At 48.8% G+C, this 24,315-nt stretch overlaps 1 protein-coding gene across 10 annotated transcripts in view; it reads right to left on the bottom strand.

The window, feature by feature from the left end:
- PAX5 (paired box 5) overlaps positions 1-24,315 on the bottom strand; it is a 205,492-nt gene that overhangs the window by 39,500 nt on the left and 141,677 nt on the right. For 6 of the 10 annotated variants that reach the window (XM_055293688.2, XM_055293690.2, XM_055293689.2 and 3 more), the window contains one exon: positions 10,154-10,255. The exons of the other annotated variants lie outside the window; for them this stretch is intronic. In XM_055293688.2, coding sequence (XP_055149663.1) covers positions 10,154-10,255 — 102 coding nt within the window. The remainder of the gene's footprint in view (positions 1-10,153; positions 10,256-24,315) is intronic. 10 annotated transcript variants of the gene reach the window in all.

Genomic DNA, 24,315 nt, shown 5'->3' with positions numbered 1-24,315 from the left:
CCCCCAGCACTGCCCACTTCCCAGGCGGGCCAGTGAGCACCGGCTTTGGACAGAGCACTCTCCCAGCTGAGACTCTGCTTCTCAGCTGTCCTTGCAATGGGGTCGTGGGAAATAAGAACGTTTCCCAGCACCTGCGAGCCTAGGATATTCTCTCTCCCCATCTCCATGCTCCCAAAAGGGACACTTTGCTTTCAAAGATGGAACAAATGATGGTGATCTTTACTACCTCTCTCTCACCCTAAGACTGCAGATTCCAGTCTGTGAGCCCTCCTCCCAGGTGCACAAGCCCCGAAAGCCAGCCCTGGCCTGCCCCAGCAGTTTCTGGGCCTTCCCGATCGAGACATGGGAGCAGTGTGTAAGGTTATCAAGTCCTCAGGCTCTTCTCCTTCAGTCCAGCCCTTGGAAGTGATTACCAGATTACACATGACAGCCCAGAGCCACTGTCTTATTATTCACAGCCCCAGATCTGAAGGGAACTTGGAAGCACTTGCTGCTCGCTTAGAACAAGGTGGCAGGGCTTAGGGAGCCTTCCAGTTCGGTCAGGAGCTGATATTAACAGGAATAAACATCACTGACTTAGAAACCTTGAATGGCAGGAGCAGAAAGCCCCCTGGGGTGCATTCAGCCCAGCCTCCCCAGGCCCTGCCTCCTGCTTTAAGAGAGAACAGGGAGTCCCAAGGTCATGTCCCAAGGTCATGCTGTGAGTATCTGGCAGCTAGAATCAGAACCTAGGTCTCCTAAATTCAAGTAGGACCTTCATGTCCCCAGAGTCCTTTCCAGCTCTGAGGCTTTTGTAATTCTTTTCTTCCCAAACGCAGGCAAGAGCTGAGAAAGCCTACATGTGGGTATCAGTTTCTCCTCACTCCCAGCATCACTTCCGTGCAGGGTTCCTGGAGCTTTAGTCACACAGACTGTCCAGATCACATCACTCTAGACCCCTTGCCCCCCAACCCTATGAGGGCACAGGAAACCCTGGCTCTCAGACTCTCATCCACATCTGCCTGGGCAGAGCCTGCCCTCTGCAAGGCTACCGGATGCTCAGCCTCATGCCCAGAGGTTTCCAGGGCTGAGGTGTGGTTGTGACTGGGACCCTTCTTCCCTAGATCCAGCCTTCCCTTCCAGCTCATCTCCCACCAGCCCCAAGAGGCTTTGGTCACTCCCAGCTGCCTCCCTGATGCCCATATTCTCTGGTTCCCCTGGGGCTTCTCACACACTGGTCCCTTACCCAACAATATCCCTCCAGCTTCGCAGACTGGCAAACTCACTCTTCAAGGTCCAGCTCAAATGACCCCCTCTGAGAAGTCTTCCCTGATTTCTCCCACTCCACCCCATTGCCTCAGCAGACTCGGTAGCCCCCTCACCTGTATTTCCCCAACACTTTATAGATTCCTAGGTCTTAGCTCTTAACATTAGCACATCAGGATTTTTTTATATCCATCTCTCCAACTAGACTGTGAGCTCCCTGAGGGCAGGGGCTGTGTTGGCAACTCCACCCCAGCCCACAATTGGCACCCAGGGTCTCTTAGGAAATGTTTGGAGAATGAATGAATGAACAAGTGAATGGCCACCTGCATTTCATCCTAGCTGTGTCTAGGATTCCCCAGGGTCAAGTCTATGTTCCTGCTGTGGCAGAGTGACTGGAGGCCACTAGAGGGCAGCAAAGAGTCAGGAACGAGCAACAGGTGTGCACCCCAAAGGCCAGGGCCATGTTGGCAAAGAGGCAGCGTGCCCAGGCCAGAGAGCTACCAGGAGCCCCAGCAAAGAGCTTAGAAAGAAAGTCAGGAGTCGAGGGAAGTTAGTGTTAAGAACAAAGGCTGTTCATTCCCTAAGCAAACGCTCCCTGAGCCTGATGCTTAGGTCACGGAGGTGCCTGGAGAGCACTGGTCCTCTCTCTATCTGATGCTCAAGTCCCCACTGCCAAGTTCTCACCAGTGTCTGCTGGACCCTCCCAAGTCTGCCCATTCCAATGGCTTCAGTACTAATCATAGGAAAGGTTCTTGATACAAGGCTGAAAAAGGTGGCCCTCTGAATCCTGTTCACTGGTCCCGGGTATGCCTATGAAACTGGGCAGTATATATTTTCCCCATTTCACATGCTTAACCAGACCCAGAGAGTGGAAATGACATGTCAGATGGCACAGAGTGTCCCTGGCTGAGCTGGGCCAGGATGCTGCCTGGTACTGCGGCCCCGACCCCTAAGCCTGCATGCTTTGCACAGAGCAGGCCTGTAGGGCAGGCAAGACACAGAATCAGGGGTGGGCTTGCCAGACCACAAAAGAAACCTTCTCCTCCCCACTCCAGAAACTCAATACCCTTCCTACCTCACACAGGCGGTGTCTCCGTAACTGCACAACCATCATTTCAAACAGCAGCAAGGCAGGCTCCGAGAGGTCACAGAGCTCCTCTGTGGTCACCCTGCTAATAATGGTGAAGCCACATTCTTGCCAAAGCACCCTTCGCTTCTCTTGGGGCACCTGCATATCTCTGTCTGGACTGGCCTTCGCCCCGTGCTCCTGGGGTTCATGCACCTGTCTGCAGAAGACCTCATCTGCATGTCTGCTTGGCCTCCAAAAGTTGCCAAGCTCAGATCCTAACCTTGCTGGCCATCAGCCTCCACTCAACAGGCTCCCCTCCCTGCCAATCCTACTTGCCTGGACTGGGCTGGACTCCCACCCCTGGGAACGCATGCCAGCCACTAGGCTTAGCCTTCTGCCCTACCCCAAAGACCCCACCCTCCTCTCCAGATAGCCAAGCACACACGGTTCCCAGCCCAGCTCCAGGGCCGCCTTTGCCAGAATGCCTTTCTCAGTTGCACTAACCACAGCTGCCTCTCTGTTTTCTCCAAACCCACTGCATTCGGAGACTGCCTGACTCCTACTTGGCAGTGCTCTTGTTTCTGACTGGATTCTTCTCTAATTGGCTCTCCCATTGATCCACGGGCTCCAGGAGGTATGAGCTCTGCTGGAGGGCTCTTGATTTGAGCGTTAGCGTGCCTGCTGGGCTTCTCTCTTCACCGCCCTATCCAGCCCAGGCCCCTGTGTAAATAATAATAGCAATCATAATGAACACTTCTGTGCCACTCCATATGTGCCAGTCAGAATTCTAAGAGCTTTCATGTATATTACATCACTTAATGTTCACATTTATTATCAGTATCCCCATTTTATACATGAGGAGTAAACCAGGGCCCTGAGGAGTTATGTAACTTGCCCCAAGTCACACAGCTAGTGAGAAGCAGGACTGTGACTCAGAACCAGGCAGTCTGGCTCAGGTCCATGCTCTTAACCACCCAGCCTCCCACTGCTTCCCCATGTGGCGGCCACTCTAACAGCACTACCACTCCCAGCCCTGGGTCAGCCCCAGACTCCTTGGTTGCATCACCCCAGCCCCAGACTCAGGGCCACAGCAAACCTGGCAAAGCTCTCCTTGGCAGCTTGGCCTAAAGTTCTCCATTTTAATTCCAGCTACTGTGTCCTGAGTGCGACTAGGTGCTAGGCACTGTGCCAGGAACTAAGGACGCAACTGTGAACAAAACAGACATAGATAACCTTGATTATTGTACAGCTCTTACATACCATACAGACCTGAAGAGAAGCCAGAGAGGAACGAGTAAACCACACGCTAAATGACTTCAGCTGGGCTTAGTGCTGCACATGAAAAGAGCAGGAAGCTCTGGGAGAGGAATGATGGGGGCCCTGGTTCAGGGGGTGTGTGGCAGGCAGAATTGTGCCCCCTCACCAAAAATATCCACATCGTAAGCCCTAGAACCCATGACTATGTCAGGTTACATGGCAGAGGGGAATTAGGTTGCAGATGAAATGAAATGCACTAATTAGCTGTCCTGAACTTAGGCAGATTATCCTAGATATCCAGGTAGGTCCAAGGGAAACACAGAGCTCTCTAAGTGGACAAGGGAGGAAGGAGGGGCAGCCGGATAAAGACTCAGCCCAACATCACCAGTTTTGACAAGGAAGGAAGGGGCCAAAAGCCAAGGAATGCCGGCAGCAGCAACAAGCTAGGACAAGAAAGCAAATCATTCCCTCCTAGCACCTCCAGAAGAAACAAGCCTGCAGACACCTTGACTTCAGCCCAGTGAGACCTACTTCCAGAATCAGAGGGTGAAAAGTGTCTGTGGTTTTAAGTCACTCATTTGTGGTCATTTGTCACAGCAGCAACAGGAAACTCAAATATATTTGGTCACTGGGGAAGGCCTCTCTATGAAGGGGAAACTCAGATAGGTGAGAGGGGACCAGGCAAGCTGGGCAAAGAGCAGAGAGGGGGCTGAGCCCTTTAAGCAGAGGAACTTGCAGGTGCTGAGGTGGGAAGGAGCAGGCCCCTCTCACTCCCCCTGTGGCGTCCAGTGGACCCTGTGCCTTCCTGGCCCACACGGCTGGGCCCACCTCTCCTCTGGCCTCAGGCCCCCACTCCACACTGCACCCTCACCTCCTACTTGTTTAAGAAAATAAAAGCCATCAGTTTAGTGAGTGCCTCAATTGAAAGGCAGCTAGAAATGACGTTCATCAATCCATGGCAAGTAGAGTGCCCGGGACCACAGAGACCCCACCTAGTGCCTTTGTGCACATTGTTCTGGTGGGCCATGCGGGATGGGGCACCCACCAGTTCCTCAAAGATAGCAACCTTTTTTTCTCAGACTCGCTAAAGCCAAAGGGTAGTGAACTCCCCTTCCTTTTTCCTCTAGCCCAGAATTGGTAAGAATTTCAAATGCCATGTTGATATCTGCAACCATGTTATGATATTTGCAACCATGTTAGGTTGCAAAATATCTTCAGGCAGGAATCAACTGGTTACACCCAATCAAGACATTGTGAAATCTTTGGTGCAAAACTTTCGGCATTTTCTGGGACTTGGTGGAAATAAAATTTGAAAACTGTTTCCTTTCTAAGCTGATATAAGATGCTATATTTGCTTTCTTCAACAAAACTGCTCTGCAAATGGCGATGGAGAGTTTACAGAGCTGCAGAGTTTACTGAATCTGCAAACCCTAGAGAAGGCCAGAAGCTATGTTTTGCAGACATGGGGATGCCCTGGAGCCAGAAGGGGCAGACAACTCTGATGATGGAATCGGAAATTAAGCTGAACGTGAGTCCAAGCTAACAAGCTGACATTTAGTAAGGAAAAACATGACGTCCACGTTTTCAGGCTCTGCAGTGTGGCTGTGGAAGCATAGCCCAAGGCAAGCGTGCCTTCCTCTGTGTGTCCTCTGAGCACATTTACAATAAAAGCCTTCACTTAGAAATGACGTGGTGGCCAGGTGCAGTGGCTCATGCCTGTAATCCCAACACTTTGGGAAGCTGAGGCAGGAGGATCGTTTGAGCTCAGGAGTTGGAGACAAGCCTGGACAATATGGCAAAATCCGTCTCTACAAAAAATACAAAAATTAGGTGGCATGGTGGCAGGTGCCCGTAGTCCCAGCTACTCGGGAGGCTGAGGTGAGAGGATCACCTGAGCCCAAGAAGTCAAGGCTGCAGTGAGCCAAGATTGCACCACTGCACTCCAGCTTGGGCGACGGCCAGAGTGAGACCACGCCTTCATTAAAAAAAAGAAAAGAAAAAAGAGGTGAAAGTAGTGGCAGCTAAATGTTTTCTAAAGCCGACAGTGGGAAAAAACACCCCAAAGATTTTGGGTTTCCAGCCCACCAGAGGCCAGGAGGGAGTGAAACAGATCTCATAGTGAAACAGATCATTGCAGTGTAGCAGCCTCAGAGAGACAAAAGCAAGAGACACAGGTGTCCCAGAGCCTTGCTTCACTTGTTTCTCCAAACATGCCAACAGGCCCTCGGGGTCAATAAAATAGCATCATCATCTTCAGCACCGTCACAATTCAATGACTGCCTTCAGGATTCAGAAGCCCAAGAGGTCATGAATCAGAATCTGAACAAACACTAAGTTGAAGTTCTCAAGCGTGTTGTGGTATATCCATGCCCTACTCCCTGGAGCCTGATATAGGAAGGCTCCATATATGTAACCTGTGAATGTGACTCCCGGTGAAAGGAAAAAAGGGGTCTTTGCAGATGTGATTGATTAAGGATCTCGCGATGGGGAGATCATCCCGGATCCTCCAGGTATGACCTAAATGCCTATGTATCCCTATAACAGAGAAGAAGCACATTTGACACACAGAGTAGAAGGCAACCTGAAGACGGATCAGGGAAACACTGAAAACTCCTGCCTTGGAGCATTGCAGCTGCAGCCAGGGAATGCCAGGAACCACAAAACCTGGAGGAGGAAGGAAACAGGTCTTTTCCCAGGGCCTCCAGAGGGAGCATAGCCCTGGAGACACCTTGATTTTGGCCCAGTGATACTAACTTCAGACTCCTGTGCTCCAGAACTATAAGAGAACACAGTTCTGTGGTTTTAAGCCACCAGGTTTGGGGAGATTTGTTACAGTAGCCACAGGAAACTAACACACAGGTCCATATAATTTCCCTCTCCTCCCTCCCTTAGCCAACATTCGCAAAGATAACTTGATACGTGTTAGGGGCCATGAAGGGTGCAGAGACTAATAAGGTCCCAGTGAGAGTGGTGGACGTGACGTAGGGGACTGTGCCTTGAACACGCTGGGTCATGTGATGTGGCAGAGCCAGGCACAGGCATCTTCCCCCAGAGGGGGCCATCTGGGGAGGCTTTTCTGAGCAGGCGAGGTTTGTGTTCAGCCCTGAAGGGTGAAACTGGATTCTGACAGGTCGAGGTGGGAAGCTATCCAAGAATGATGAAGGAACCGATGGTTAAGAGTCCAAGGTGTGCTGGGCACCAGAGAGCAGTCAGGGTCGGGGAGGCTGGGAGAGGAGGCCAGAAAGGCAAGTTGAGGCCAACCACGGTGAGGCCTGACAGCCCAGGGCCCCTGCTCTGCCAAAAGGTGGGCCCTCTCTGTTCTGTGGGACAGTGCCAGGGGTAGTGTCTGCAAAAACAATGTCCACAGGCCACCCAAGAAACAGATTTGGAAATTTTGTTGGAAACAAGAGTCCCAAAGACCTGACTCTCTTTGGCCATTGAGAAACAGGAACTAAGAGCTGTGTAGCTGAGCTTGGAATCCCAGCCCTGACGCCAGGCATGGTACTGAATAAATGCTGGGGGATGCATGAGAAGAGACAGCAAGGAGGCTGGGGCAAGAGGAGAAAGAGGAAAAGACGGAGGAAGAGGAGACAGAGATGCAGAAGGAAAGAATGGAGGGAGAGAGAGAAGGAAGAAGTCATTAGCTCCCAGGCAGAAGGCTCCTCTGCCAAAATGCTTGTTTCCCCCCTCCACACTCGTGCACCCTCCTCTGTGCCCAAGGACAGAGTCCCATGGGGCCCTGGGGCCGTCCCTGTCCAGCTGCTGCCAGGCTTGGTGAAGCTGTGCCCCTGCTCGGGCCTGTGATTCCTGCTGCCCTGTTAATGGGCAAGGAGTTGCCATCCATTCCCACTGGAGGCTCTGCCAGGCCCGCAGCCATTTGTGTCTTGAGCCTGGTAATTAGGGCTGGAGGAATCCTGGGGGCCAGAGGGCAGGCTCTGTTTGGATAAACTTGGCAAAGTTCAGCTGCTTCTCTGAACTCAGCCTCTTTGGGGTTTCCAGTGGAGGACTGAGAGGACCGGCTGGGTGACCTCAGCTTCACCACTGACACGCTCTCAGAACAGGTTCCGGGGCTGTCCCTGCCCCTCTGTCATCACAGATAAGCTGGAGTTGACTGATTCAGAGAGCACACCCAGGCAGCCCAGGGCACAGGAAGAAGCGCCTCCCCGGGTGTGGGGAGTGCTGGGAGGGAGGTAGAAGGGGCCAAAGGCCGGGGTTCAGTCCTCCTCCTGCAAGCTGCACAGCCCCCGGAAATTCCCTGGCTTCTCCAGGGCTTCTCTGGTCCTTTTGGAAAACAGGGATTACTCTCCTAACCCTGCCCCCCTTGCAGGACTGTTGCATCATAGCACTCAGGGGAAGTCCGTGTTCTATAAGGCACTACATAAACGCGACGGGCCATCCATGGACACGGCTTGGGATCCATGTCCCAAGGCCGCCCAGACTTGCTAAAGGTTGGAGAATGAGGAGCCGGTGGGGTGGGGCAAGGGGAAGTGTGGTGTGTGTCCCACCACCTGTGTGATCTGCCACGGGTCCATCCTTGCAGCAGACCAAAGTTTTGCAGGCAGGAACCTGGCAGGCTTCCCTGGCATTGGCAAGGCCCAGGACAAGAGTACACACGGAAGCCGTTTCCCATGTGTCTCGTATTTAAAAGTCATCAATCAAGCTAGCAAACGTTAAATGAAATATGCTCCATCCTCCTACCTTGTTAAATACATCTTCCAAACAACCCAGAAGGCGAGGATCAAATGTAGAATGCTGGGCCTCCTTGGCGTTCTGTGCCAGGATGTGGCTGCAGGGGGAGCCAGCCTGGCTAAGATCCGTCCTGCTGAGCTCCCCACCCCGGGATTCTCATCACCACGTGGGGCCTTGCACATGCATGTGTGGACACCCAGCCCTCACATCCAAGCTCCGTCCACACTCTCGACAGAGAGCCAGGCCTCGGGCCCAAGGATGCACACACCAGTGACATGGGCTAGCTTTAGGAAGATGGCCCGGGGAAAGAGGCTTGGGCCTATTTGGGTGAGACGCCAGCATGAGTTAGGAAGGGGGTGTGGGCATGTCCGTTTGGCCCTGCAGGCTCTCCCCAGTGCATGGGAGAGTGGGCACAGCTTCAGCAGGGCTGGAGTGGGGCCCTCTAAGGGGTGCTCCCTTATTTATTTATTACATTATTATTTTTATTATTATTTTTTGAGACAGGATATCGCTCTGTTGCCTAGGCTGGAGTGCAGTGGCACGATCTCAGCTCACTGTAACCTCTGCTTTCTGGGTTCAAGCGATTCTCATGCCTTAGCCTCCCAAGTAGCTGGAATTACAGGTGCATGCCACCACACCTGGCTAATTTTTGTATTTTGTTTGTTTGTTTGTTTAGTAGAGACAGGGCTTCGCCATGTTGGCCAGGCAGGTCTCAAACTCCTGGCCTCAAGTGATCTGTCCACCTCCGCCTCCCATGGTGCTGGGATTACAGGCATGAGCCACTGTGCCCGGCCTATTCTGGCTTTTTTAAGTGCCCAGAGACAGTCAAGAGTGTGTGTTAGGAGGAGATAAGGCCCTTAGATCCCCAGGCACTGAAACAAGCTGTGTGGCCCCCTGTAAATGACTCTACCTAAGAGACAGCACGGTGACTGTAGTCAGTAATAATGCATTGCATATTTCCAACAGCTAAAAGAGAGGTTTTTAATGGTTCTCACTACAAAGAAATGATAAATATTTGAGGTGACGGGTATGTTAATTAGCCTGATTTGATCATTCCACAATGCATACACTGTCAAAACACCACACTGCACCCTATAGATACACTGAACTATTTGTCTATTAAAAATTAAATTAAATAAATAACAATTTTTAGAAATAATTTTTAAAAGGAGACAATGTTAACTCATAAAAGATGTGTAACAACATCCAGTGGAGGCCTGATTTTCCTCCTGATTTTTAAAAACATCTTTCAAGAAAGAATACTCGGGTATTTCTGCTATGCTAATGCCCTTAACACCCAGACAGCCAGCACCACTTGTCCCCACACCACCCCACAATGTAAGGAGACATGGCAGCCTCCTCTCCAAATGTCTTAAAACTGACACATCACCGGCCTGGGTGGTTCAGTTTAGAATCAAATGGCAAACCCACCATCCAACATCCCGTCTGTCCTGAACACATTATCCTCAACCCCAAGGAGTAAGGCCACCGCGAGCACCTCAGAGCCTTCTGCTTGTTCATGTCACACGATTGTGTGGGAGAGAGAGGGTGGGGGCCGGGAGGGAGGGAAGGTTGGGGAGAAGGCTCCCTCCACACCGGCTGGGTGACCTGAAGCCAGCCCCTGCACCCGCTGTGTTCAGACTCTGTACGTGGCCAACGAGGCCTGTTTGAGTGACAAAGACCCTCCCCCCGCCCCCGGTGTCCTCCCTGGTGCCGCTGCTGGCTGGTCCAGGGCCCATTGCAGGCCCAGCTGCAGAGAGCGCAGACCTCTGCCTGATTTATTCAGGTCCGCTTCTCAGAAGCGTAGAGGTCACCCAGGCTGTTTGGGGGGATGCCCCCCCACCGAAACCCCGTCCGCTGCCTGCTGTGGAGACGCCGACAGTGCAAACTCACCAGGCACCATCCCTGTCAGCGTCGGCGCTGAGTAGCTGCCCTGTCCAGCTGGGGGGACGTGTGGAGGGTACCCGGGGAGGGTCGTGCTCGCCAAGTCACGGCCTGAGGAATCAAAGCAACAAATCACGGGGTGAGCATCTCCGCGGCCAGCCGCTCATGTCCACAGCTCCCTGGACGCTTCTGCACATTTGTCACGTTTGGACGCTGAACGGCAATGTGCCCCCAGCTCCCCCCTGTCACTCATGCTCTCTCACAAACACACCATACACACACACACACACACACACACGCATGCACACACATCTCCAGCCACCCTCGCTCCTCTCAGCAAGAACAGAGTCAGGGCCGTGGCCTCTTCCTGGGAAAGCGGAGCTTGGGGAGGCTGGGCAACGCAGGTGAAGCACGCCCCGACTCCAGCCAGCTCTCCCTACTCTCTACTCCCCAAGAAGGCCTGGGACCTCTCCATCTCCACGCTGTTGCTTCTGCTATGATCTCTGTACAAAGTCCCCCTTCCTCCAACTGCACACAGCCTGCCACCACCTGCCTTCAAAGACCAACTCAAATGCCTCCCTCCTCCTCTCCTCAACAGCCCCTAGTAGTGAACAGGGGGCATATCTGCCTCAAACCCTATAGTCCCATATCTAGCCTAGTACTGAGTTTTTCCTCCTTTGGCCTAGAGCTGTTTCTTCACTCAGTGAAGATGCAGGAAGCACCTCCCAGTGCCAAACACTGTTCTGGCGCTGGGACATGGAGGTTAAGGCCTCAGCCCTCAAGGCGTGCACACTCCCATGTGCGAGTGTCCAGTTCTTTCAGGCTGCTGTGCTTCTGACCATGAGTCCAGAGTGTCCACATGTCTCTCAGCTGTGACACCGTCACCATTGCTGATTGGCTCCATCATGCAGAGGAAAATTCAATTGCACAGTTTTGATGGGTGTGCATGTTGGGGTAGAGGCCAGGACCTCACAAGGCGGTGCTGCCAAATCTGCCTCCTGAAAGATGGGGGGCGTTATCCCAGTAGGAGGCTGCCTGGTACAAGTGCTCACATCCTACCTGGCTGCCTGGGATGGGTAAGAGGATCATGAGAGGGGAGGGAACTTGCCCAAGGATACTCAGCTGACCTGAGGCAAGGCTGGGACTGACAGTCAGCCCCCCTGCCCCCTGGGAGTGGATCCTTTCTTCAACGGTGGGTTGCTCTCAGGGTCATTTCTGAACCCCAACAGTTTCTGCTGCTGTTGCACATGCTTTAAAACCTTGATCTCTAGAGCAAAGATTCAAAAGATCAGTGCCTCACCAAAGCACTCAAGAAGCCAGATAAAAATCAATAAAATGAACCCAGGGAAAGAAGGAGGAAGGAATCAACAAAATAAAAACAGAAAAGAATGAATTAGGGGCAGGCCGTGGCTCACGCCTGTAATCTCAGCACTTTGAAAGGCTGAGGTCGGGAGTTCAAGACCAGCCTGGCTAACATGGTGAAACTCTGTCTTTACTGAAAATATCTATCTATATATATATAAATTAGCCAGGTGTGGTGGCACATGCCTGTAATCCCAGCTACTCGGGAGGCTGAGGCAGGAGAATCTCTTGAACCTAAGTGATGAAGGTTGCAGTAAGCTGAGATGGCAACACTGCACTTCAGCCTGGGAGACAGAGCGAGACTCCATTCAAAAAAAGAAAAGAAAAGAATGAATTAGGAAACAGAAAAGCAGATGACGATACATCAGCCAATAATTGTTATTTGAAAAGAACAATAAAATAGACAAATCTATCAAGATTCAGAAAAAAGCACAGATAATCAAGATAAGGAATGAGGAGACATTATAACCAGAGATGATATTTAAAAACATAAAGAAACACACTCCACATGAATGAATGTAGAAATCTCAAGAAAATATGAATTGCCAAAAGTAATTCAAGAAGAGTCAGAGAATATCAACATCCCAATAATCTTAGAAGAAATAGAAGTTAAAAAAAAAAGGTGCCTCATCCATTTAGCTTCTTGGGAAAGTTTTTGTTTGTTATTCTTTTTGGCAAGTTCTTTAAACTTTCAAGAGACACATACCTCTGTTATTAAACTGTTCCCAGGATATATAAAACTAAGGAAATCTTCCCAATTCATTTTTCCAAGCTAGCATAATCCTGATCTAAAAACTTAACAAAGGCAGCACAAAAAAAATTAAAGACTAATCTCACAATTTGTTAACATATATGTAAAAAATCTACTATCATACTGATTGGGCAATATTACAGAAAGAATAATATACCACTACCAAAAAAGATTCATTCTATGTATGCAAGGATGGTTCAATATTAAAGCACTGTTCAGGACATCATATTAATGTATTAAAGGAAGAAAATCATATGATTATATAAAAGATGTGGAAAAGGCATTGGCTAAAATTCAATATTAATTCCTTATGATACCTCTTAGTAAATAAGAACTGAAGTATACTTCCTTGTTCTTATATTGATACTAAATCTAAAGTTAATATCTTAAAAATACTTAATTGGTGAGATACTTAGAGAATTTCTGTTAATGTCAAGAACATGTCAAGGAAACCTATTATCAATGTTATCACTGAAAATTGTTCTGAAAGTTTTAGCCAGTGCAATACAATAAGACAGAGACATAAGAGGAATAAACACTGGGGTCAGGGGGAAACCCAAGATTATAATTAGCTGGATAAATCTTAGGCTTGGGAAATCATAAGAAAATTGGCTCATCTCCTAGAACCAATGGAAAAATTTGGTGAAATAGCCAGGTAATGGACTGTGTCGACTCCAGCCTTGTGCAGGACTTGAGCAGCCATCATGCTGGGGGCTCATTCCATTCTCAGGTGCCCCTCTCCCAGCCCACCAGGATGGCAGTATGCGCTCAGAGGAGCTGGCACACGCCACACACTCTCTACACATCACTCTGCCTCTGAGTTCCCGTTACAGAGGGGCTCCTTTGCCTTGTCCATGGCTCCAGTTTTATGCAGTCACAGTCCGTAGAACCAGAGGCTTCACCTGTAGCTGCGCTTACTCTCCTTGGACTAGTCATGAAAACAAAGGGCCTGGGTTGTTGCTTGCAAGGAAGGGAGAGAAGCTGACAGCTTTCTGTGTCCTCTCAACCTCCTGAATGGAGGTGTGGAAGGTAATCCTTCACCCCACCCTCACCACCATCAGCTTTAAAAAGAAATAGTAATTGAACACCAAAAAGTAGGAAGGACATATATTAAACTGGTTTTAAAACCAAATAAATTCAGTTTTATGAAAACACAAAAGGAACCCTTTGCAGCTCTTCCTGCTAGAGCACAGTGGCCTCCTCTGACCCTTAAGTTTAGGTTCAGCCGTGTGCCTTGCTCTGGCCAATGGGATGGGAGCACTTGGCAAGCAGAAGCATGATGTGTGCTTGTGTGGCTGGGTGCCCTTCTCCCTTACCCTGAGAATATGTCCTGGCTAGCCTGTAGGTCCAAGGAGGAGGGGGCACATGTGGAGCAGAGATGGACCCAAACTGTGACTGGAACCCAGCCCAGCCTGGTGCAGCCAATCCCCAGCCGACCCCAAGTGCACCAGCAAGAATAAATGATTACTGTGTTAAGACCTGAGTTCGGGGGGCATTTGCTAAGCAGCAATGTGGTGGCAATTACTGATTGACACAAGATTTAATAAGTGTCATCACTGTTCTCTACTTAAAAGCTTGCTGCCTGGAACCTCTAAGAACATGTATCAAATTCCAGGCAGAGGCTGATCCCCATGCCCGGTTGGGAAACCCACTCTTATGAATTCAAGCCTCAAATCTGCTCTGAGGCCCATCAGAACTCCCCCGGCACCAAGCTGAGGAGTCTGTGACCTTGGAGGGCACAGGCAGTTTCACCTTCTCAGTCTCTTCCCTAACATGTCTCAGGCATGTCGCCAGGGTTGGGGTTTACAACCTGTCAACACAAGGCAGCTAAGGAGACGCTACTGCCCCTTCTTAGCTCTAATTCAAGCCTCTGGACTGGGATGGGAAACCAGATTTAATGCTTCTAAACATGCTATGACCTCAAAGCACACATTTATTTCATTTTTTTTTAACCAAGGAAGAAATTATTTGTATCATTTGCAATGGCACTGAATGTTATTGATGGCCTATAATAAGTTTGCAAATAACTAACTAAAATGAATCGATTTGCGTTCCTAACATAGTTCCTCCTATTAATGGCACGTAAGTACATCTTGTCGAACTCATGCGTGGCCTTCTCTTACCAGGGAGAATAACCAAGACTTGGCTTTGCTTACTATCAGCAAGGAGTCCAGGCAGAACAGTGAAACTCAAGACAAAGGCCACTCCTCCAGAAGAGACACATTTGGTTTGAAATAACTCACTCTTTGCAATCCTGAGAGGAAGGGGAAGAAGAGGGATCTGCCCCTGTTGGACACATGAGGAAACTGAGGCTCAGGGATGAGGTTTGACTGGCCCAAAGTCACAGAGTAAGCAGTAGAACAGGGACTTCAACTCAGATCTCATGATTTCTACTTAAATGCTGTTCTTGCAGATTATTCAAAATGTTTCCCCTCGAGGGAACTAGCCCTCCCAGATGCTAAAACATTCCATAAAGTCTTTATAATTAATATTGTGATACCAGCACCTGAAGAAAAAACCAATGGAATAGAATGAAAATTTAAAAAAAAAAGGCTCAAAAGATCCAATCCATATTGGATTATGGAACCAATAATCCAATGCATAGATTATATGGAAATCTAGCATACGATGAAGGTAGGATCTCAAATCACTGGGGCAAATATGGACTTTTTATAAATGGTGTTGGGACAACTGGAGAGCCATCTGGGAAAAAAGATAAAATAGATCAATTCTTCCCACCATATATAAGAATAAACTACAAATAGAACTGAGAAATAAATGTAAAAACATAAAACTATCCAAGTACTAGAAGAAAATACAGGTGAATTCCTCTCTAATCCAGGTGCAGAAAGACTTTCTAACTATGACTCGAAACCAGATGCACATACCACTACAAAAATTAACTCAAAAATGAATCAAAGACCTAAATGTAGGAGTTAAAAGCACAAAATTCTTAGAAGGAAATATGGGCATAAATCTTCATGACCTTGGATTCGGCAATGGTTTATTGGATATGACACAAACAAAAAAATAGATACACTGGACTTCATCAAAATTAAAAGCTTGTGTGCTTCAAAGGATACTACCGAGAAAGTGAAAAGATGACCCATAGAATGGGAGAAAATATTTGCAAATCGTATGTCTGACACAGGACTTGTATCTAGAATATATAAAGAACTCTTGCAGCTCAATAATAAAAAGACAAATAACCCAATTTTAAAATGAGCAAAGCATCTGAATAGGCATTTGTCTAAAGAAGAATAAATGAAATGGCTAACAAGCACATGAAAAGATGTTCAACATCATTAGCTCTCAGGGAAATGCAAATCAAAACCACAATAAAACACCACTTCATACCCACTGGGAAGGTTATAGTCAAAAAGACATATTGTCACAATCATTGACAAAGATGGGGAAAATTGGAACCCTCAAACACTGCTGGTAGGAATGTAACATGGTACAGCCACTTTAGAAAAGTCTGGCAGTTCTTAGACACAGAGTTACATGTGACCCAGCAATTCCCACTCCTAGGTGTACACCCCAGAGAAATAAGAACATATGTCCACAGAAAAACTTGTACACAAATGTTCATGGCAGCATTATTCATGATAGCCAAAAAGTGAAAACAGCTCAAATATCCATCATTTGATGAATGCATAAAGACAATGTAGTATGTCCATACAATGGAATATTTGGCAATAAAACACAGTGAAATGCCAATACATACTACAGTAGTAACATTCAAAATGAACTTGAAATGACTATGCTATGTGAAAGAAGCCAGTCACAAAAGACTATGTATTGTATGAATATATTCATACAAATGTCCAAGATAGGCAAATCTACTGACAAAAAGTAGATTAGTGATTGCCTAGGGCTGGGGCTGGGAAATGCTCAATAGGCAAAGACGTAAAGCGAAGACATAAAGTCTCAGGCTGCATCCGGGGAGAAGGCAGTCTGGGCAGAGGCAAGCTATGGCTGACACTGGTGGCAGACCTGGCCTCCAGAGGGCAGACCTGACCCTAGGGAGGAGACCTCCAGCCAGCTCTGCAGGCGGCAGGCTTGAGGGGGCATGAGGCCACCCACATCTGCTCTCCCTTTCACACAGGCTCCCCCGTTGCCTCCAGAGCCAAATCTAGGCCCCTGAGCGTGGCAGGGAGGGGTGGATTTGGAGTCACACAGGCCTGGCTTCAAACCTTAGCTCCACCACTTACTCGCTATGTGACCTCTGGCAGATAATACAATGATCGGAGCGTTGGGCTTTCTTTGATAATTGGAAAAAGAGGGTATTTATTGGGAGTGTAATAATGTTACTCTCTGTAACAGGATTAAAACATGTCTGCAAATTCTTTGTTACCCTTCTCATGGAGAAGTGAGGTCCATGACCCTTTACCCTGAACCTGGGCCACCTTGGTGACTGGTCAACCCACAAAGCTCCAGCCTCCTTGGAGTTTCCCACAAGCCAGGCCCTGGCCAGGCACTTCCATGTCTTACCTCATTCAATACAAGAACCCCATAAGGTTGCGGTTATAATCCCCATTTTACAAATGAGGAAATGAAGGCTCCCAAGTAGTTGATGTGCTCAAGGTTGCACAGCTGATAATAATAACAATAATAACGGCTAATATTTTTGTAGAATTTACTGTATGCCAGACAAGGCTCTACACTAGGCAGTGTTCTAAACACCATTCACTGTGCTTTATAGATATAGATTCATTTCATCCTCAAAAACTCTGTAAGGTGAACCCTATTGTTATCCCCATTTTGCAGATGTGGAAACTAAAACACAGTGAGATTAGGCACCTGCCCAACTTCCCATGGCTAGTCAGAAATGGAGCCTTATCCAAACGGAGTCATTCTGGCATCAGATGCCTTCACATTCCCCCAGCATTGGGCACCCATCCTTCTCCTGCTTCTAGACTGGAAGTCCCTGGAGATCAAGAACTGCTCTCATCCCTCTTTCCCTTGCACTGGCCTGGCACACCGTAGGTGCTCAGAAAATGTTTGCCAAGATGAAATTAATCATATGACATTGGTTCTGCTCTTCTGAAGGAACTATGCTTCTCGCTGCATCAATGTCTCAGAAAGCCCTTCATCACGAACTCCACAAAATAACCAAGCCTGATTTATCAGTTTTTGCTTAGATGCAAGTTTTTATTTTTCTTTTTCATAGAGCCCATTTCTAGGTAGGCTCTCTCTATGTACACTAATGGGGGGGAATGTGAATCCAATTAACTTCAAATTTAGCTCATAATGAACTTATCTCATTTTGCTACCAGCTCGGTTCTCATCGTGTGGCAGTAATTAACCACTGGGGGTTGTCACTCCCAGACACATGACACAGAAATCCTCCCAGTCCTTCGCTTCAAACCCTTGCAGAATTCATTACCCTGACAGTGTGAAAACCCTTCACTTTGAATACCATAGGGCACCAACCAAACTCCCCCTCCATCTACCTGACTGTGTGTGTGAGTGAGAGAAGGAAGCAAGCCATTGAGCAGCCATTAATTATTGTGAACAAGATGAGAGGTGGGGGCAAGATCCTGGTGATGGCTTGATGGCCCGAGAGGGTCTGCCAGCCTTGACAGCCCTGGGGCAAGAGGTCCTGCCCAGAGGAGGGAGATCTTAGCATACAAGGCCCAAACTATAAGGGAATACGGTGGAACTGGCTGGGAAAGGCAGAGCCCTTTGTGAACTGGCAACTCTATATGCTGGGGACTCCTAAGGTCCAGGAAGCCTGCACACTCCAGGCAACATGGATTGCTGTGTGACCTCAGGTAAACTTCACCCCCTCTCTGGGCCTTGGTTTCTGGGCCTTGGTTATCTGAATACTCAAGCAGTGGGAACAGATGGCCTCTGAGGGTTTTTTCCACGGTAACATTCCATAAGTCGGCGGCATCATTTCACCCCCACGTTGATGGAAAAGAAGGTAGGTATCAATTCTCACGGAGACGGATATGGCAGCGCCTGCTTGCCGTGGCCTCCACACTCTTGCCCACAGCGTCAGACTCCCTGGAGCCCCTGAATTAAACCCGAGTGAAAGGAGGCTAAGCATAAGGAACTTAAAGAAGGAAGTGGGAGTGATCAGTCTGCAAATGAAATAAAATCTTCATTTTAGGCTGGGCGCAGTGGCTCACACTTGTAATCCCAGAACTTTGGGAGGCCAAGGCAGGAGGATCACCTGAGGTCAGGAATTTGAGACCAGCCTGTCCAACGTGGCGAAACCCCGTCTCTACTAAGAAGACAAAAATTAGCTGGGCATGGTGGTGCACACCTGTAGTCCCAGCTACTCAGGAGGGTGAGGCAGGAGAATTGCTTGAACCTGGGAGGTGGAGAGGTTGCAGTGAGCCGAGATTGCGCCACTGCACTCCAGCCTGGGCGACAGAGCGAGACTTCATCTCCAAAAAAAAAAAACAAAACTTCATTTTACATATTGTTCACTTTTTATTTGTACAAGAGTTATGCTTTTAACTTTTTCTGAAGCACATTTTGACACCTGTTGTAGGAAAAGGTGAACAATGCCAAAGACAATGACATGAGCTGAAGATTTTCAACAAACCCGAAAGCAGATGACAGTGAAAAAGTGCCACCTTAGGGAGAGGGCGAGAAACAACTCAATACCTAGGACTTGGGGCGGGGATTCATCCTGCTACACACACGTCGGTGCGTGTGTACACATAGTGCATACGCCGCCAGGCTTATTCGTTCCAGCTGGTGTTTGAAATGTGTGACAGTTTGAACAGGGCTGCTCTGGAGTCTCCCTTTGTCCAGACCTGCCACTAGTGGAGGGTGTGCTGCTGACGGTAGATGTAGAGGGGGAATATTTCACCCGGAGGGGAAGGGCGGTGGGAATGGTGATGTAACAGCCTACCTCTGCCTGCAGACAATGGATGTGCTAATTGCAGATGAGCTGTATCCAGTCATTAAAGCGGATCTGGCAGGCTCCTAATGACAGGTTTATTAGCCATTAGTTTGGGTGGTGTTATTGACTTAGAAATAATAACCCTAAATTTCTTTTCCCAAAATTACCTAATCCCCACTTTTAACTAATTCTGACTGACCTCCTTCTAATTGCCCTGGCTAAAGATCTAATCTGAATTTGTAGAGCCAGGAAGACAATCTGAGAATCCACTAACCAGGGAGCTGTTTACTTTGCTAACCTTCCTCATTCCTCCCTCTGAACTGACCTCATCCGCCTCCCTGGAAGCTCTGGAACTATCGGACTCCAATACTGTGTTTCAATTTTGGGAGCGTGTTTGAATTCCATCCACCCGGCATTTTAGAGCAGACACTGGGACTCAGTCTATATTTCCATGCACATGTATGACACGAGCCCCCCGGAACCAGCAACTGTTGATCCAACTTAATGAAATGACAAAGTCAGCGTTCTAATTAGGAAAGCAGCAAAGCAGCTCTACCACACTGATGGCTCTGGGCCTCCCTGCCACCACTGGAACTGCTCCCGAGACAGGAGGAAGGCGGTATTTATGGCGCAAGGATTCCCAGGGCAAAGTGGGCTAGCTCATGACTTCATTCATTCACTCATTCATGCATTATCTGACACTAAGTCCTAAACACTGTCCTGAGTGTTCTAGAGGATTCAAAGATGACAACAGTAACAATAACAACCACAACAACAGCAACTATCCTTTATACAGCTCTTAGCGCCAAGCACTGTTCTAAGCACTTTGTATGTATTATCTCATTTAAGTACCACAGCCACTCCAGGAGACATCATCAAGCTTTACAATCCCCACTTTGCAGATAAGGTACTCAGCTCGTAAGAGGTGAGCTGGATGCAGGCTGAGGCTGACTTCGGAGCCAGTCACTCCTGCCTCACACACACGATTGTTTTAATAGGTGAATCACAAAATACAAAATGCACCCTTCCCTGTGACCAGTTAGCTTCTAGGACTTCACCTATGGAAACACACAGAAAAATACACCAAGATATTTCATGGGAAGGAAGGAAGGCAGCAATCCTTATTGCTGGGATAAATAAATTATGATACTTGCCTGTGGTGGAATATTTATTATATAGTTTTGAGAAATAATGAGGCAGATTTGATTGTGGAAATTGTGGAGCGATCTCCAAGGTACACTACTAAGTGAATAGGCAAGTGTGGAAGAACACTGTGTACAGCATAATTCCATCTGTGATAGTAAAAAGAGGATAAAATCTGGAGGCAGATAGAGGAATTAAAATGTTACTGAAAATATACAGAAGACACTGTTAACTTTGGGGAGAGGGATTACAGATGGGAGGGCTTAGGTTGGGAGTGGGAGATTTATTTTTCATTTTCTATTTTTCTGTATGGCTTGAATATTTAACCACGTGTGTATTACTTTCTATTCCAAATTAACTTTTTGATTTAAAATTAACGTTTTCTTAAAACTAAACACAGTCTGTGCCCAAGGGGCTCACTCATACTCTAGAAGAAGAGATAATAATGAACCAAGATGCGTGAAGTGCAGTTGCCCCCTGCCCCCACTGCAGCCGCTCTCGGGCCAGGGTGTCATGGCAGGAACTTCTCGCTTTCAAGGACAGCATCATGATGCCAGCAGCACCTTGGCCAAGTTGCATATTCAGAGCCCATGGCCCCACCAGGCCTCTCCCAGGCTGGCATCCAGACCTCCGTGGTGGCCTGCCCTACCGATCTGAAATGCACCATCAACAACCCCAGCCCCTGCAATCCGTCTATGAGTAGCCAAAAGTGGGCACAAAGCCTGTCTCTAAGTCCTTCCTGGCACCAACTCTGGAAGGCTGGGAGGGACTTAGGGACAGGCTTTTTGCCCACTTTCATTTGCACATAGTTCCAACGAGCTCAGTGGCTTGGCTTCCCAGCCCCCAGCAGATTAAAAATAGCAAAATTAGAAGGAAAGAGACTTCTATGGCCAGGAAACTGACATTAGGAAAAGTGACAGGTGGCAGGTGGGCAGCAAGGACAGAGACAGGAAAACAATATAATCAGACATAAGAAGCTGAAGCCGCGATAGTCTGGGGTACTTGGCGGAAGGACGAGCCGCCCGCTTACAGACATGCAGAGCCTTCCCTACTGTATCAGGCGAGGTTCAGTAATGCTGGTTCCCAAAGATGAACCTTTGTCATCAGAGGAAGGTGATGGTACGTCACTTCAACATGCTATTATGGACCTCTTATCCAAGAAACTGACAGGACAAACCGGTGTTTGACAAACCTATGTAATCATAATTAGCATGTGGAGAGAGCACAGCTGTCCATCTGGGTCCAGGGTGGCGCCCTGGAGAGCCCTTGTGCAGTACACGGCAACAGAAAGACCTCCAGGAGGTTGGTTGCTGATCGAGACCCGCCATGACCCCACTTCTGGTTTTGGTACATGCCTATATCAAGCCATCTCCAAACTGGCCGGTGAACATGGAAGACGAATCCAAAGACGCCTCATGTTTCAGAATAACAGAGTCCCGGGGCTGGTCTGAAACTTGGCAGTCACCCCATGTTCTCCTGCCCGGGGCTGGCAGTATACCCATCGCATGTTCGCCCAGCACCTCTTGCCCACCCTGGGTAGGAGCTGCTGATTCAGAACATACCTGTCAAATCTAATGGTTGGGAAAATCTCCCTTCCTGGGAGATAGATTTTATGTAAACAAGATGATTGCTAAATGAAAAAATAAAATAAATACATGAATGCACAGAAAGGATAGCGTTCCCCAGACTGGCCTTCTGGATTTGGGGATGTTAAATCTTTGTAAAGGGGCCATGTGTGATGGTAGGCAGTGTGCGATGGGACAAGAGCCACAGGGCTGGCGGTCTCCACTCAGATCCTGGCTCCACACTCACTGGCCGTGTGCTCTCCAGCAAATCATTTCGCCTCTCTGTGTGTCAGGTTTTGCATTTATAAAATGAGGACAATCCTATCTTCCTCATAGTGTTGTCACATGGATTAAATTAACAAATACACATAAGGCCCCTAGCACAGGGCCCAGCACAGAGTGAACACTCAATAAGGCCACCATTGTTAACCGTGCCTCTTTCACTCCACAGCCACCCTCCGTCCATCCCAAAAGCAAAGCCAGATTGGGCTTTGAAAGCGCAGCTCTGTTCATATCGAGCTGCTGTCAGAAATCCTCGATGGCTCCCCACTGCTTACACACACAGCTAAGAGCACGGGCTTTGAGGGCTCAAATCCCAGCTCTGCCACTTACCAGCTGTGTGACCTTGGGCAAGTGACCCTGCCTTCCTTTCCTCGTCTGTCTAAGGGAAGCGGAACCCCAACAGCCCTTCTCTGATGCAGAGGTGGCGAGGGCCGAGTGAGTGAGACAGCTCTGGGAACACACGTAGGCTGGTGCCCATGGCCCACGCACACTCGCTGCACCTCCCTACCACACGCCTTCATTTGTGCTAAACCTCTGCCAGCTCCGGGGTCCGAATAAAACATGGGGTCTAAATGCGGAAGACGAGAGGCGCAGAGGGAAGCAGGCCTGTGCGCAAAGGCGGAGGCCTCTGGAGCGGTTCACCCCGTGCCTGTGTGTGCCGCCGAGTCCTCTCAATGCATGCACCATACATGAAGAATGGTGGCCAGCACAGGGCTCTTTCTATTTGCCAGAAACTCTTCTAAATGCCTTACTTGCGTCACCTCATTTAGTCATCAGAACAATCGCATGAGGTAGAAATGATCACTATTATTATCGTCGTTGTTAAGAGACTCAGCCTAGCGGTGAAGGGCAAAAGGTCTGGAGCAGATTCTTTGGATTAAAATTACTAGTTGTTCTACAACCTTGGGCAAGATTACACCTCAGTGTTCTCATTTATAGAATGGGGATAATAATACCTCCTTAGACTGTTTAAAAGGATTCAATACTCAATGCATGTAAAGCACTAAGGAAGCTGCCTGGCCCATGTAAGTGCTCCCAAATGTCAGTTATTACCTCCAATGCCTGTTACTGCCACCAATGTACAGAGGAGGCAACGGAGGCTGAGAGAAGTGAAGTAACTTGCCCACGGTTGCACTGGCAGAAAATGAGACAGGTTGGGGGTTTCTAGGATTAGAAACCCTAGCAGTCTGTGCTTTTAACCACCAAGTTCCACTGGGCAAAAAGCCCTTCCTGGGGCTCAAATCTAAGATGTGTTTGCAATGAAGTCAGGCATGGTGGGAGGGACCTAAGAGGTAAGGTCAGGGCTGGGGGACCAAGTGCAAAGCCCATGGAGGCACAGCCAGCCCTGGACTAGGAGTCAGAAAGCCCCGCACTTCCTCACTGTGCCCTCAGGCAGGTCCCCTCTCCTCTCTAAATGTCCTCACCTGTGCACCTGATGCCCAACCCCAGGCCACCCACCAGAGGGAGATCAGCTAATGCTGCAGAGACAGGAGGAATCCATAGTTATCGGCTTCTCTGCCCTTTGTCCAGGTCCGGCTGACAGCTCATATTATTTTAAGAAAAAGTCAATAGGTAAGTATCCAAGCCTCTGATAGGCTTCTGATTTCTTGTAAAGGGACTGACGCCCATGACGAATCCTAAACCAGTGCCTCGGCTGGTCCAGGGGGCAACGGGATAGTCGATGTCACAGTGCCAGGCTTGGAACCAAGAAAGTCCAAACAGACAACACTGATATTTTGCAACACCAGCTCCTACACCTCCAGTTGTTTCCTCAAACCAAGCAGCAAGGAGGCCCATACAAGACAGGCAGGCTGAGCAGGGGCACTGCTTGCCAAGGAAAACCAAGCCCATCCCACAGAGGCACCTCCCAGGGTGCACAGCAAATTAATGTGCTGCAGAGAACATGCATTAAATTGTGCTGCTGGGCTGGCGCTGCAGGCTACCGAAGTGCCAGCCCATCCTTCTCCAGCCCTCCCTTCCCTGAGAAGCAGATCAGGTGCCAGGACTGAACTATCTCACAGAATCACCGGCTGCTTTTGCTAGCCACCAGCCTAGCTCAGGCTCTTGCTTGCAAGCCACTGCTGGTTCTGGGTCTCGGTTTTCCCTTTGTAAAACATGATTGATCACCCCTGCCCTGCCTCCCTCGTGGGCAATCAGAGCCCCAAATGGGATCACAGAAGTGAAAGTGCTTTGTACAGTGCAGGGG

This window comes from Symphalangus syndactylus, chromosome 9, assembly GCF_028878055.3.
Source record: "Symphalangus syndactylus isolate Jambi chromosome 9, NHGRI_mSymSyn1-v2.1_pri, whole genome shotgun sequence".
Classification (NCBI taxonomy): Eukaryota; Metazoa; Chordata; class Mammalia; order Primates; family Hylobatidae; genus Symphalangus; species Symphalangus syndactylus.
Note: the sequence above shows the minus strand (reverse complement) of the source record. Positions and strands in the feature narration are given on the sequence as shown.